Raw genomic sequence first — 12,583 nt, 5'->3', positions numbered from 1 at the left:
ATGTCATTTTAAGAGAGATAGACATAAAGAATGGAAATCATGGGAGAGAAAGTGAGTGTTTTTTTTTTTTAATTTAAAGTGAGTGGTTTTTTTTTAATTTAAATTTTTTAAAAAAAGATTTTTTTGTATCTATCTCTCTCTTAAATTGACATAACTTTATGTCATTTAAAATGACAAACACTTTTCCCATATATATATGGTGAAGAAGATAACAAATCATGGTAGCTCAGTTAATAATAGAAAATTAAGAGAGTAAAAATAAGAGCATATGTTTGTTTACTATTTCTAGAAGAAATTTAAAGTCTTAATTTTATAATTTGTCCTTAATCAAAAGGAAAAAATGTTTGTCATTTTAAATAACATAAAATTATGTCATTTTAAGAGAGAGACAGACACACAAAAAAAATTATTTGAATTTTAAATTGAAAAAAACTACCCACTTTTTCTCTGCTATGATTTTCATTTTTGTGTGTCTATCTCTTCTAAAATGACTGACAGACACCAAATTCTAATCAAAATAGTCCCAAATCGATAAATCAATTTAAAATAAAGTAGAGGAAACTGTGAAATGAGCCAATCGCTTCGTGACATGTTACCTTCCTCGTACACATTCCATTCCTACTCTGAAACCCAAATTGTCACCAATTTAAAATATTTTAAAAAAAATAAAATTGAAAATTCAGTTTCTTTGCCGTTTCGATTTAGTTCGTTTTTCTGTATACAGATACAGGCTTTGATTGGAAAAGAGGATTCAACATTTCAATTTTCAACTCTCTCGCTTGCAAAATCTCTGTGCAGGTAAGGTCCACTGTTACTGCGTTCTTTTCATTCCTACATATAATAAATACGATCGTCGATAGCCATTGCCCCCTTTTTCCTTCATCAATACCCTCACTCCTATCCTAGGGTTTTACTCTTTTTCAATTTTATTTCGTTTTTTTTCCCTCAAACATTAGAAATTTAGACAAAATATTTATTTTGAATCAATTGTTGAAGTTGCTATGTACATTGCCTTTATATTTCGCAAACATGCAGAGGGGCTCAGTTTGTGTCATGTGCATAGAGCAATCGCATTGTTTGGATCAAACTTCACGGTAAAAATTAAACAGCTTTAGTTGTATTTCTTATTTAACCCTTTCTTCCTGAAATAAAACAATATATAATTTTTCACTATAGAATAGAATAATACATGACTGTCTGAAAGTGTTTTGTAATCAGAGTATCTGATAACCCTGTTGATCATGAGGTTCTTGCATAGACCTGATGTATGCCAGAATCTCTTGTTGATCATGAATAAGGGGTTTCCATCCTCATGTGGTCATGTGATAAAAATTTAAATAAATCCAGGACTTCGGTATCTGTGAATATCTTTTTATTTTTATTTTTTTGCAATTAAAACAGATATTGCTTCAATTATATGTATTATAATTTCCTAACATATTATTTAGTAAGCTGCTAGTTATCAGTACTGTATTTACTTTACTGAGCTTGAGCCTTGAAATGAAGGGTGATTGGAGTTCCTGTAAAGGGGGATGCTCAGAAAGAGTTTAGTTGATAGATGTGTAGTATTGGAATGGGATCCTTTTCCCTTCACCCCTTGGTTTAACGTTTCTTGGTTTGTCTCTGTTGGTCTTTTGAAATTTGTTATACATGTCTTTCTATTTACTGAATAAACCAGATGCTGGAGGTCTTTTTATGTTATTGTGTGTGTCCTTCTCTTTCCTTTCTCTCTTTATATAGTGTTGTTATGTATGATATGAAAAAGAAAGCTAGAAAAGGAGAGGGAAATGGAAAATAATAATAATAATAATAAGAAGAAGAAGAAGAAGAAGAAGGAGAAGAAGAAGAAAAGGAAAAAAGAACAAAAGGATGTGAAATATGAGGCTATAATCTCTCCCCCCCCCCCCTCCCCGCCCCCCATTTTCTTGTACAATTAGCTTAGTGTAATCGTTGTTAAACTGATGCTGTAGCGACAGTAGTGGAGTTAAGTCCTCACTCATTCCTGCACATAATTAGACTCTTGAATCCTCCCTCCTTTAAAAATAATAGAGGTTTTCCTAATTTTTCCCTTTTTGAAAAAGTTGGTGGTAGCTTTTGTTTTATTTTCTTTTGCTGCCTCTCTTGTCATGGTGCCCTACGGGATAGTTGTGACACTTATTCTAAAAATGAAATTTTTGATCTGTGACTTGGGTAATTATAAGCTTCCTTGCTAGAGGCTCTTTACTTTCTCTTAAACTTTAGCGGAATCGTTGTAAGAGGTGTATTTATGAGAATATTATTGAGAAAAGTATCAATTTAATATGCATTTATGCAGGCGTAGATGGAACTAGAACCCAGTAATCAACCCAAGCAAGAGCGTTCGAGGACAAGATGGACAGCATCCCTTGACAAGATATTTGCAGACTTGGTTGTCAAGCAGATTCAATTGGGAAACAGACCAAACAACATTTTTGACAAGAAAACATGGAACCACATTCGCGATGAGTTTAATAGGGAAACAGACCTTAATTTCAATAACAATCAATTGAGGAAACATCTAGATGTTCTTCGGACACGCTTCTATAATTTGAAATCTGCTTATGATCAAAATAATGACTTTGTAATGGATGATTCCTGTTGCATTGGCTTTGAACAGTGGGAAGACATAGGGGTAAACTCCTTTCTTTATGGCAATCTCTTCCTTTTCTCTATTTTTAAATATAAATTTTGTTAGGTTTTGTTTACAGGCACAACCTAGGAATGAAACAGTTAAAGTTAAAGATTGCCCAATATATGAGCAGCTCTGCACAATATTCATAGATTCAGCTGCTGATGGGAAATATGCCCAATCTAGTCATTATGAAGAGTTAGACAAATCTATTGGAATAGATGCTGCTGGCTTAACTTCATGTCCAGAAGCTAGGGTCTCACATTACGAAAATCCATCATCATCAAAGTCCATTCCAGGGAATATCTCTACTTCTGAGAAGGTGACCAAGAATTCTCAAGATAGGAAAAGGAAACGTCCTTATGAGACTCATTCTACTAGTCTCGATCTAGATAACTGCAATGCTATGGCAGAAGCCTTGTTAGAGATGGTTGCTGTTTCAAGGTTAAGGGCAGTTATTTCAAGTGTAAGTGATGATAAATTTTCCATAACAAACTGCATTAGGGCTCTGGATGAGATACAAGGCATTGATCAACAGCTCTACTTTTCTGCACTGGACCTCTTTGAGGACCCTAGTTTAAGGGAAACATTCATTTCTTTAAAAAGTGTCAAGATACGACTGACATGGTTACAAGGAAAATGCAGTAAAAGTCCATTACCTTAGAATAGATTTAAAGCCATTTTGAAGTAATTACTTAGGCATAAAAACTTGTTTATACTATACCCTCCTTTTTTGCTGTATGTGATGCTGTTTTAGCTCTTGCAACCTGCGGCAGTTGTTTATAATTGCTATTTAATCTGGACATGATTTCCATAGTAGTTTCTGCAGATATGATTTTTACTAACCATTCAATTCATATCTATCTTTGTTACCGGTTGATCAAATGTAAATAAGTGTTTGATGAAAGTGTAAAATGCTGAATATAACGGTTGTTAAAGAAGTGTAAATTAAGAAGCTTGCAAATACCAATGTTCTATTATGCATCCTTTGTGGGACTGTCGTACTCGTATGTATAAGAGTGTGACTTGGACCTTTGGTTTGATCCGGAATATATATGCAGATTTAGACCAAATGTTTCACTAAGCATGTCTTATTAATTTAGGCGTGAATGAATCATAGATTTAACATTTTTTTGACCGTGTGTGAATCTTTTTGAATGAATTGAATAGCAACTTCTTAGAATGATATTATATCAAAAGTTCAATCTATGTTGCAAATTATTTTCTGCAATATTTATAAAATCGAATCAGTAAATCATTTTATTTCAAAAATATTCTTTTTAATTCTAAAGCTTTCAAACATAGGGCGATGGAAATTACCACTAAAACTTATTTTCAGATGATTTGTAATTACAAGTGAAGTGGCAAAATTGAGAAGGCAACTGTTGTATCATTGGCTTCATTCAGCTGATAAAAAAAAAAACCTCAACTGTTTCTGTTTGTTCAGAAATAGTATCAGGAAGCGAACCAAGGAGCTTGTTTTTCTTAATTAAAGTTCTCGAGTTTGAGTTATCAGAATGAAAAAGATAGTCTCTAGAGAGCTTTGACTCTCTAGTTTATTATTTGTGCAACTTCACCATAACTGATCAAATCAATACACAAGTGGATCAAGATTCTTTCTTCTTTTAAATAACAGGAGAATGTCACGTTAAAAAAATAGTCACAAATAGTTTTGAATTCAAGTATTTTATCTCATAACTCTTCACGGTGGGTCCATCTATGTACAATAATAAAACTTGATTCTATCTCTTTAATAATCACATTTAAAAAGTGGAAAACCCCATCAAATCCCCACAAAGTAAAATCTATCACGGACGAGGAACATGATTTCATATTTCATTCCTGGGGCTCCTTAAAGCAAAATGTGACACACTCGATCAAAACTGAAAACTATTTTTCATGCTTAACAGCTACCCATCATCAATTTTACAGCAACCAAAAGGAAAATAGGCAAGGCTTCCAGAAATTCAGGCTATACCATAGAGATAATTCCTACTTCCCACTTCAGAGGCTAATTATGCCTGTTATTATGATAGTCAACTCCCATAAACAGTTAATTCAACAGAAATATAAATAACATGAGCAATAATAATTTAGGCATATAGTTCCTTAGTCCTGGGAACATATAGCCAACAAAGTCCAATGTTTACAACAGGACATTGAATGATTGAATAAAATAATGTCTGGAAGTGCCAAAATTTTACACAGATAGGTCACAAGAGGAAGTGGCCTAACTCACCCATTAAAAGGTAAACCAAATGAAAGATCATCAACATGATTTTGACAGTTGTGTTAGGCGTGTACACAGACCCAAAAAAATCAAATGAGTACATTAACCTCATGATTAAATCCAAAATCAGCACCACTTATTCTTAGCTTGTCTCAGTCATCATCTTTGAATTCTCTGATCAAGGTGAAACACAACATAATAGTTAAGAATACAAGAACCAAGATTTCAAAATAGCTAGTCCATAGATGCATAAAGACTAAACTTGTTCATCAATAAATTACAAAAGGGAAAGAAAAATCAGACTGCAGAACTCCGTACCTGCGGTCAAGGTATCGAGGTTGAATTCCAGATCCTTGACAAGTGGTGCATGTCAGTGAGCCAACACCATCACAATTTATGCACCGAGAGACCTCCTTCTCATCCCCACCAAGTTCAACTGTTACACTGCCAGTTCCCAAGCAAAATCTGCATTTCTCTGGCAAAAATGTAACAATTTAAAACAAAAGATTGGTAAAAAAAAAATAAAAAAAAAATTCTGAACAATTGAATTTCCATTTTTAAAGGGAAGAAGTTTAAACTGGTGAATATATGGACTAGCATATCTCTAGCCTGCTGTATTGTTGAGACAATCAAATTTTCATAACTACTGAAATTGTTTCCCTTTTCCAATCTTATGTTGTCCCTTAATTGATTGTATATATCTTAAGCAACTTGTGGAAGACAAAGTGGCTATGAGATTCGATGTTCACACTGTCACACTAAAAAATTGGAGTGAATCCTTTTATGTGTTATTTAACATAATCATATCATGTGGGAGGATTTTAACCATACAAGGGTGAATCAGTGGTGTGGTGGTAAAGGATGAGAGAAAAATATTGGATGGAAAGTTACAAAATCATCATGGTTGATTTATTTATCGATGATTAAGATCCTAGACTTCAACTATATAACCAAGTATATTTTCACTATGAGGAGTTGAACTGATTACATTTAAAACCTAATGTCAAGCACAAATTAAACAGGTTCAATCTGACATTCTCATAAGCATCATAAAAAACTTCATCAAAAACAAAATTGCAAGATCCTCTGACTTACTCTATAGCTACAACAACAACTACTACAAACCACTTTGTAACCTGCCTTAGCAAGCATGAAGTATGATGAATAAAAAGATCAAAAGATAAAAGATAAAACTCACGAGCACCAGATCCATTGCATGGGAAGCAGGGCTGGGTGTTGTCTCGCTTAGCCTGCAACAAAGATAAGGTGCAAGTAAAACCCAATCAGAAATACCAAAACATTAGATGATATAGTAAATAATATAAAATAAAATAAATGGTCTATTGTAAAGTAAAAACACTTCACAGCACTATCGATTTGGGACTCATAGAACACTGGAATGCCAATCCCGAGAGCCACACTCGCAACACCTACAGTTATAGCCACCACCTGAAAAACATTTATAATGTAATAATTTAAACTAATTAAAAAAAAAAAAAAAACTTTTTCTCATTATAAATAAATAATAAATAAATCAAGAAGAAATAGAAGTATGAACCGTGTTTTGATCAAGCTCCAAAGCTCTAATACGTGGATAAGATGTGGGTTTTGCTTGAATTCTATTTCTAGATGAAGGCTTTAAGGATTTTAGAGGACAACATAGAAATGTGGAATGCAAGTGAGTGAGAGAAAGAGAAGAAACTACTGTCATTTCTCACTCCCTTCAATTCAGTTGTTTTATTTTTTTTCTGTCCTGTTTTCTGGTTTGTGTTGTGTTGTGCTGTGTATGTCTGGAAACTGAAAAGGGTACGTTAAGAATGAGAGGCGAAGGTGAGGCACCGAAACTCCCAACATAGTTAGTGAACATCATCCAAAAACTAGTGGCAGTAACGACCACATAGTCATGTTTCCATTTCCACGTGGCACCATTATGTTGGCCATGTAATTAAATTTCGATGAACTAGCCTTATCAAATTATCAGCCCAAAGCCCATCTATTTGGAAAGCCTTAAACTTTGCAATCACAGACCACGGTCCAACGAGTCACGTTGGGCCTCCTATATCTTTCTTTCCTGCATTGTTTAATAGGATTATTAAAAACAAAACACACACACACAAGTTCAACTTATTTTATTTGAATAAATAGATACTATAATCTTGAAAATTATTTTTCACTTAAAGTTTACTTCCTGAACTTATTTACATGTATAAGCTGGTCCTTAATTTTGCAAAAAATCGTATGAAATTAGTGTTTTTAAATTACTAAAATGATCATCATCAACAACACCTTTAACCCAAGCTAATTAGGGTCAGTAGTAGATGAACCCAATGACAAATAAGAGGAGATTAAAAAATAAAATAAATAAATAAAAAATAAAGATAAAAATAAAATAAATAAATACAAAAATAAAAATAAAATAAATAAATAAATACAAAAATAAAAAAAAATTTGGGGATGGGGTAAATAAGATAAAAGACAAGAAGGGAAAAAGAAAGAGAGGGGGGATTGAAGAGGAAAAGGATTAAAAATGAACCATCTGGAACATAGGAATAACAATGGGTTTAACTTTTCACCCTGTTTATAGCTTTTCTCCATTCCGTCCCAAGACACATCGTCCTCCAATCTATATTTCACTCCATTAAGTCTTGTTTAACTACCTTTCCCCAGGTAAATTTCGGTCTACCTCTACCTCTCTTTGTGTTAAGCTCTTGGTAACAAACTTTTGTTCTTGCAAGAGCATCCAGGGGTCATCTCATTACATGCTCAAACCATCTCAATCTATGTTCCTCATCTTTTCCGTTACGGGTACTACTTTTACCTCTCGTCGAATATCTTCATTTCTTATCTTATCCATCATCGTATAACCACACATCCACCTTAACTTCATCATTTGTGCTACTCTCATTTTATGCTCGTGTTGCCTATGTGCTGGCCAACATTCAGCTCCATATAACATTGCAGGCCTTATTGTTGTCCTATAAAAATTTTCTTTTAACTTAAGTGGAATTTTGCAGTCACACAAAAACCCAGATGCACTCCTTCATTTCATCCATCCTGCTCTGATTCTATGATTTACATCCTCATCAATCTCACCACCTTTTTGCAAAATTGATCCCATGTATCTAAAAGCATCTTTCTTGGGTACCTCTTTGACCAAGTAGATACACAGGGTCTTAATCTTCATCTCTTACAAGAGAAAACTCACACTTCATATACTCAGTCTTGCTCCAGCTTAACGTGAAACATTTAGACTCCAAAGTGCTTCTCCACAATTCAAGTTTCCTACTAACACCGTCTTTGTCCTCATTAATAAGCACAATATCATATGTAAAAAGCACACGTCACGACACTTCCTCTTGAATGTCTTTTGTTAGTTCATCCATCACTAAGGCAAAAAGATAAGGACTCAGAGCCGAACCTTAGTGTACACCTACTATAATAGGAAAATAACTTGATGTTCCATTACAAGCTTTCACACATGTAGTAGACCTATCATATATATCCTTGATTGCATTTACATACTTTGATGGTACTCTTTTCTTCTCAAGAACCCATCATAAAACTTTTCTTGGGACCTTATCGTATGCTTTCTCAAGATCTATGAACATCATATGTAAATCCTTCTTTTTTTCTCGATATCTTTCCATCAATTGATGCATCAAGAAAAACTAAAATGGTATAGAAGAAAAATTAATGAGTTTTATATATTTAAAGACTAATTTATACAAATAAAATAAAATGTAGGTTATATTGATAAGTTTTTTTTCATACAATCATTTTATTACCATTAGATCAAAATTAAATTAACGACTCTAATTTGATGTCATTATTTAACCGTTGATTTAATTTTAATCATACGATAAACTAAAACGATTGTAAAAGGTGATAAAGAAAATAATTTATAAATATATCCTCACTCCATAAATAAATTTAAAAGATTAAAGTGCCAGAGAAAAATAACTTTAAGAATCAAATTGTATATTTACACTTTTATTTTTAAAACATATGTTGACTACAAGTCCTTACTTTATTGGCCTTGCATGTGAGTTGGGTTTTAATGACAATTTTTTTTTTAAAAAAAAAAAAAACACAAAAAGACAAAATGTAAGTGAATAAGAAAAATTTAAGAAAATTGATTCTTATAATATACTTGCTATAATTACATATATACTTTTATTATCGCATTTGCTTCTCCCATCACTCGTGGTTAAGGAGTACTAAAAGTTTTTTATTTTTATTTTTGTTGTTGATTGGATATCCTATTAAGTGAGGGATTAAACTCACTTAGAGTAACGAAGCTACCTATTTTAAAATATTTTTGCAATCTCAAAGTCTTGACATTTGTATATTCTCAACTACTTAAGTCAAACTTAGTATTAGAAATTAATAATGAGTGTGATGTGCCTGCATGAAAGAATATATATGTACGATTCAGAAATAAAGAAATGAAATGTATTATTTTCTTTTCATATACTCTATAGAAGGTAAAGGAAGAGAAACTAGGACCGAGTTGTGCGCTGAAAAAAAATAAAACAAATAAGGGTTGGAAAGAGTGTGGAGAGGGGGGGCATAGGCTATATTATATATGGAGATATTGAGAGCGGCAGGGTAACAAATAGATATAATTAGGAGGCACATGAAGGAAGGAACAACATTGACCATTGATATTGAACTTTGGCAATTGGCGTCATGGTACATGCATGATATCTATATTGGAATTTGGCCACTCGCATTTCCCATAACATGGCAATGGAAGCATCACTGATACTTTGAGAAATGTAGAATCCAAGGTTCTCTTTTCTTTTCTTTTTCCCCCATTTTTTTCCACTTTTCAAGAGGAAACATCAACTTCTCCAACCTCCACATGGCTCCCTTTATGCTGGTTTTCTTTACCTTTAATATGTATATTGATAAAAAGATGGTTGAGAATGAGTGTTCTCACATATTACCCTTTTGTGTATATTGAACAGTTAACATGCTCAAACTCAACCCATAGTAGGTTCATTATCAAACAAAATTTTTAACCTATTTATTATTATTATTATTATTATTTTGGAAACACCTATTTATTATTCTAATACAGTTTTGAACACGTTAATTTTTTAATGTGCCACATCATTTGTGTTGGAAAATATTGCGCCATGCACTCTAACACAAGTCCACGACGGTAGACGCCAAAACCGCATCCCACGTTACTATGGGACTTCACAAAGGACTTTATTTAAAGCAATGCTCTGCTGCTGATTCCTCCTTCACGTTTCATTTTGAAACACCAGGTGCCCTTTACCTTTCTTCCTCTATCATATCTTTCATTTTCTCAATTTAAAGTGCATAACAATATGCTCATAGTACACGTGAGAATATTCAGTTATGATAATTTTGTTAAGATTTTTATAGATTTATAAAGAATACATTGAATTATAAGAGTATACAAATTTTGGAAGCTTATTTGTTCAAACAACCAGAAAAGAAAAGAATCTTTTCCTCTGTTATCCAATAAAAAATAAAAAAAATTCAGAAAAGAATGTATGAGCACTTAAACAGCATTGAATGTAGAAAGAAACAAAAATAAAGAAAAAGAATTAAACTAAACACTTAAGCACTTAAGTATGCTGAGGTCCAAGTGTGTTCCAAATTCCAATTCCAACCACCTTATACACCTCAACTATATAATTCACTTCTTTATCCTGTTAAAAGTTTCTTTGTTTTTGTGTCATCTATATATACTTCACATGTTTATTTACCGTTAAATGAATTACTTAAAATTTGATTATATAATAGTTATACTTTGATCCAATGTCATGTATGATTATATTGTCCATGTATTATGTTTTTAGATAACAAACTATTCTTAGAATACATAATAATTTATCCATAAATTACCCATATTTATTAAGTTGATTCATGCTGGTTACCCACACCCATTATAAGATTCTCCATCAGATTGGGCTCCCCAATTTTCCTCCTTCTCTCTATTGAAATTTCAAGTGGTTACTTTGTCATCTCTCAAACTCTCTCCTCGCACCATCACTCACTGACTTACGCTACCTTCCTCTCGAACACAATTATTACAATTACAATTATTGACTTCTCTCTTTAATGAACAACATACCAGAAAAGCTATTTTAAAACAAAACATTCTATCTCAAATTTATTTCAATCATTCACAAAAGTTATTATTCTCCGTAGTTGCTTCTGTTGAGGTATCACTTTAGGTCCTGTTATTCCTGGTTAAAATAGTATTACTCCTATAATCAAGGCAAAAAAAAGCTACTGATTGCTGAGCATCTTCTATTTCAGTAATATATATCATCATCACACTTAAGGATCAACATTATTAGCTTACGTAATCAACTTTTGCTCATTATAATTATATATATTTTTATTTCAATTTAGGAATGTTGATAGACGATTTGTGAACTCACAATGTACTTGCTCATGTTGATAAGAATTTTATATGGAAAATTAATTAAAAACAATTATATTTTTAAGTATTATTCGTGCAAATTTTTAATTGAATTAATAAAAATAGAAATATATCAGTACAAAAAGTACAATGGAAAAAGATAAAAGAAAAAAAATAAAGTAGGGATTGATTTAACTTATTTTATTATAACTATTTTTACACATGTGCAATGCATGAAGGTTAACATAAAAATGCAAAGATAAGTTAAATAAAATTATAAGAAAAAAAAAACAGAAAAATTAGTAGGAGAGGAGGAAAAAAAAGAATGAAACAGACACATTAAAACTTTGGTAGGGGAAGAGGTCAAATCACTAAGATGAAAAAGAATAATGCATTCAAATATTAAAAGTATATATATTAAAAATGAAAAAAAATGGTTTTATTATTTTAAAGGACACAATCTTTTATCATTTTGAGTGAAACAGTCATGTTTTGATGTATATTTGTTGGTTTTTTATATTTTCACTCATCCATAATTAGTGGTGTAAATGGGCTAGGCCGGCCTACATGGACCTATGGCCTAGCCTATATTAGGTCAGACTTGGCTTATTATAAATAGAAAAATAGAACAGACCTAGGCTTTTAAAAAAATCTATTTAGAAAATAGGCCATAGGTTTTTTTATACATGTCGATCCTATAAGCCTACAGGTCGGCCTATATCATATTATTTATTTAAAATATAACAAATAAAATTATTATTTTAATAATTTTGAATAATAAAATAATATTTTTTTAGTTATTCTTTCAATTGTTGAATGTTTAATAGGCTTGAACAGGCTAACAGGTCTAGGCCAAGACTTTTATATTTTAAATATAGGTCAGGTCAGACTTGTAATTTGAGGCCTACAAAGGCTAATAGGCCATGCAATACCCAATGTTTTTTGCACAGACCATATCTATTTAAGCCAAAGTCTAGCCTAGCCTAGCCTATTTACACGCCTATCCATAATACTCTTCTTTTCTCTCACCTCCTAATTTTGTGGAGGAAATGGAATTTATAATGTCAACAATTATATATATCAAAATATGTTGTTTCACTAAAAATGGCATACAATTATATCCTTTAAAATTATAAATATTTTTATCATTGAATTTTTTTTAAATCGATTATTAATTAGTGGCGTTCTAGTTTGCATTGGTGAAGTAAAATAAATACAAATTTTGACATTTAAAATTCAAAATACATAATTCACTAGGGGCAGACCGAGAGAGGGGCTGGCATGAGCGGCCACTTTTCTT

At 32.1% G+C, this 12,583-nt stretch overlaps 2 protein-coding genes across 3 annotated transcripts; one reads left to right on the top strand and one right to left on the bottom strand.

Moving 5' to 3' along the window:
- The first annotated feature begins 667 nt into the window (after nucleotides 1-667).
- LOC133283609 (L10-interacting MYB domain-containing protein-like) lies at nucleotides 668-3,506 on the top strand. 2 transcript variants are annotated; one of them, XM_061480490.1, is made up of 4 exons: nucleotides 698-798; nucleotides 1,036-1,094; nucleotides 2,315-2,650; nucleotides 2,727-3,506. In XM_061480490.1, exons 3-4 carry the CDS (start codon nucleotides 2,321-2,323, stop codon nucleotides 3,309-3,311), a joined length of 915 nt encoding a protein of 304 aa, XP_061336474.1. In that variant the 5' UTR covers nucleotides 698-798; nucleotides 1,036-1,094; nucleotides 2,315-2,320; the 3' UTR covers nucleotides 3,312-3,506. The 2 variants fall into 2 exon arrangements, with proteins under 2 accessions (XP_061336475.1, XP_061336474.1); XM_061480491.1 differs by lacking the exon at nucleotides 1,036-1,094 and having other exon boundaries at nucleotides 668-798.
- A 1,204-nt stretch (nucleotides 3,507-4,710) lies between these two features.
- Nucleotides 4,711-6,719, bottom strand: LOC133283608 (protein disulfide-isomerase LQY1, chloroplastic). The gene is made up of 5 exons (XM_061480489.1): nucleotides 6,436-6,719; nucleotides 6,243-6,326; nucleotides 6,076-6,127; nucleotides 5,196-5,352; nucleotides 4,711-5,051 (listed from the first exon to the last, which is right to left on the bottom strand). The coding sequence occupies exons 1-5, from the start codon at nucleotides 6,586-6,588 to the stop codon at nucleotides 5,030-5,032; spliced, it is 468 nt and encodes a 155-aa protein (XP_061336473.1). The 5' UTR covers nucleotides 6,589-6,719; the 3' UTR covers nucleotides 4,711-5,029.
- Between the last annotated feature and the right edge of the window lie 5,864 nt (nucleotides 6,720-12,583).

This window comes from Gastrolobium bilobum, unplaced genomic scaffold, assembly GCF_033153095.1.
Source record: "Gastrolobium bilobum isolate Gb01-03AN ecotype WA unplaced genomic scaffold, APGP_CSIRO_Gbil_v1 utg44053, whole genome shotgun sequence".
Taxonomy (NCBI): domain Eukaryota; kingdom Viridiplantae; phylum Streptophyta; class Magnoliopsida; order Fabales; family Fabaceae; genus Gastrolobium; species Gastrolobium bilobum.
Note: the sequence above shows the minus strand (reverse complement) of the source record. Positions and strands in the feature narration are given on the sequence as shown.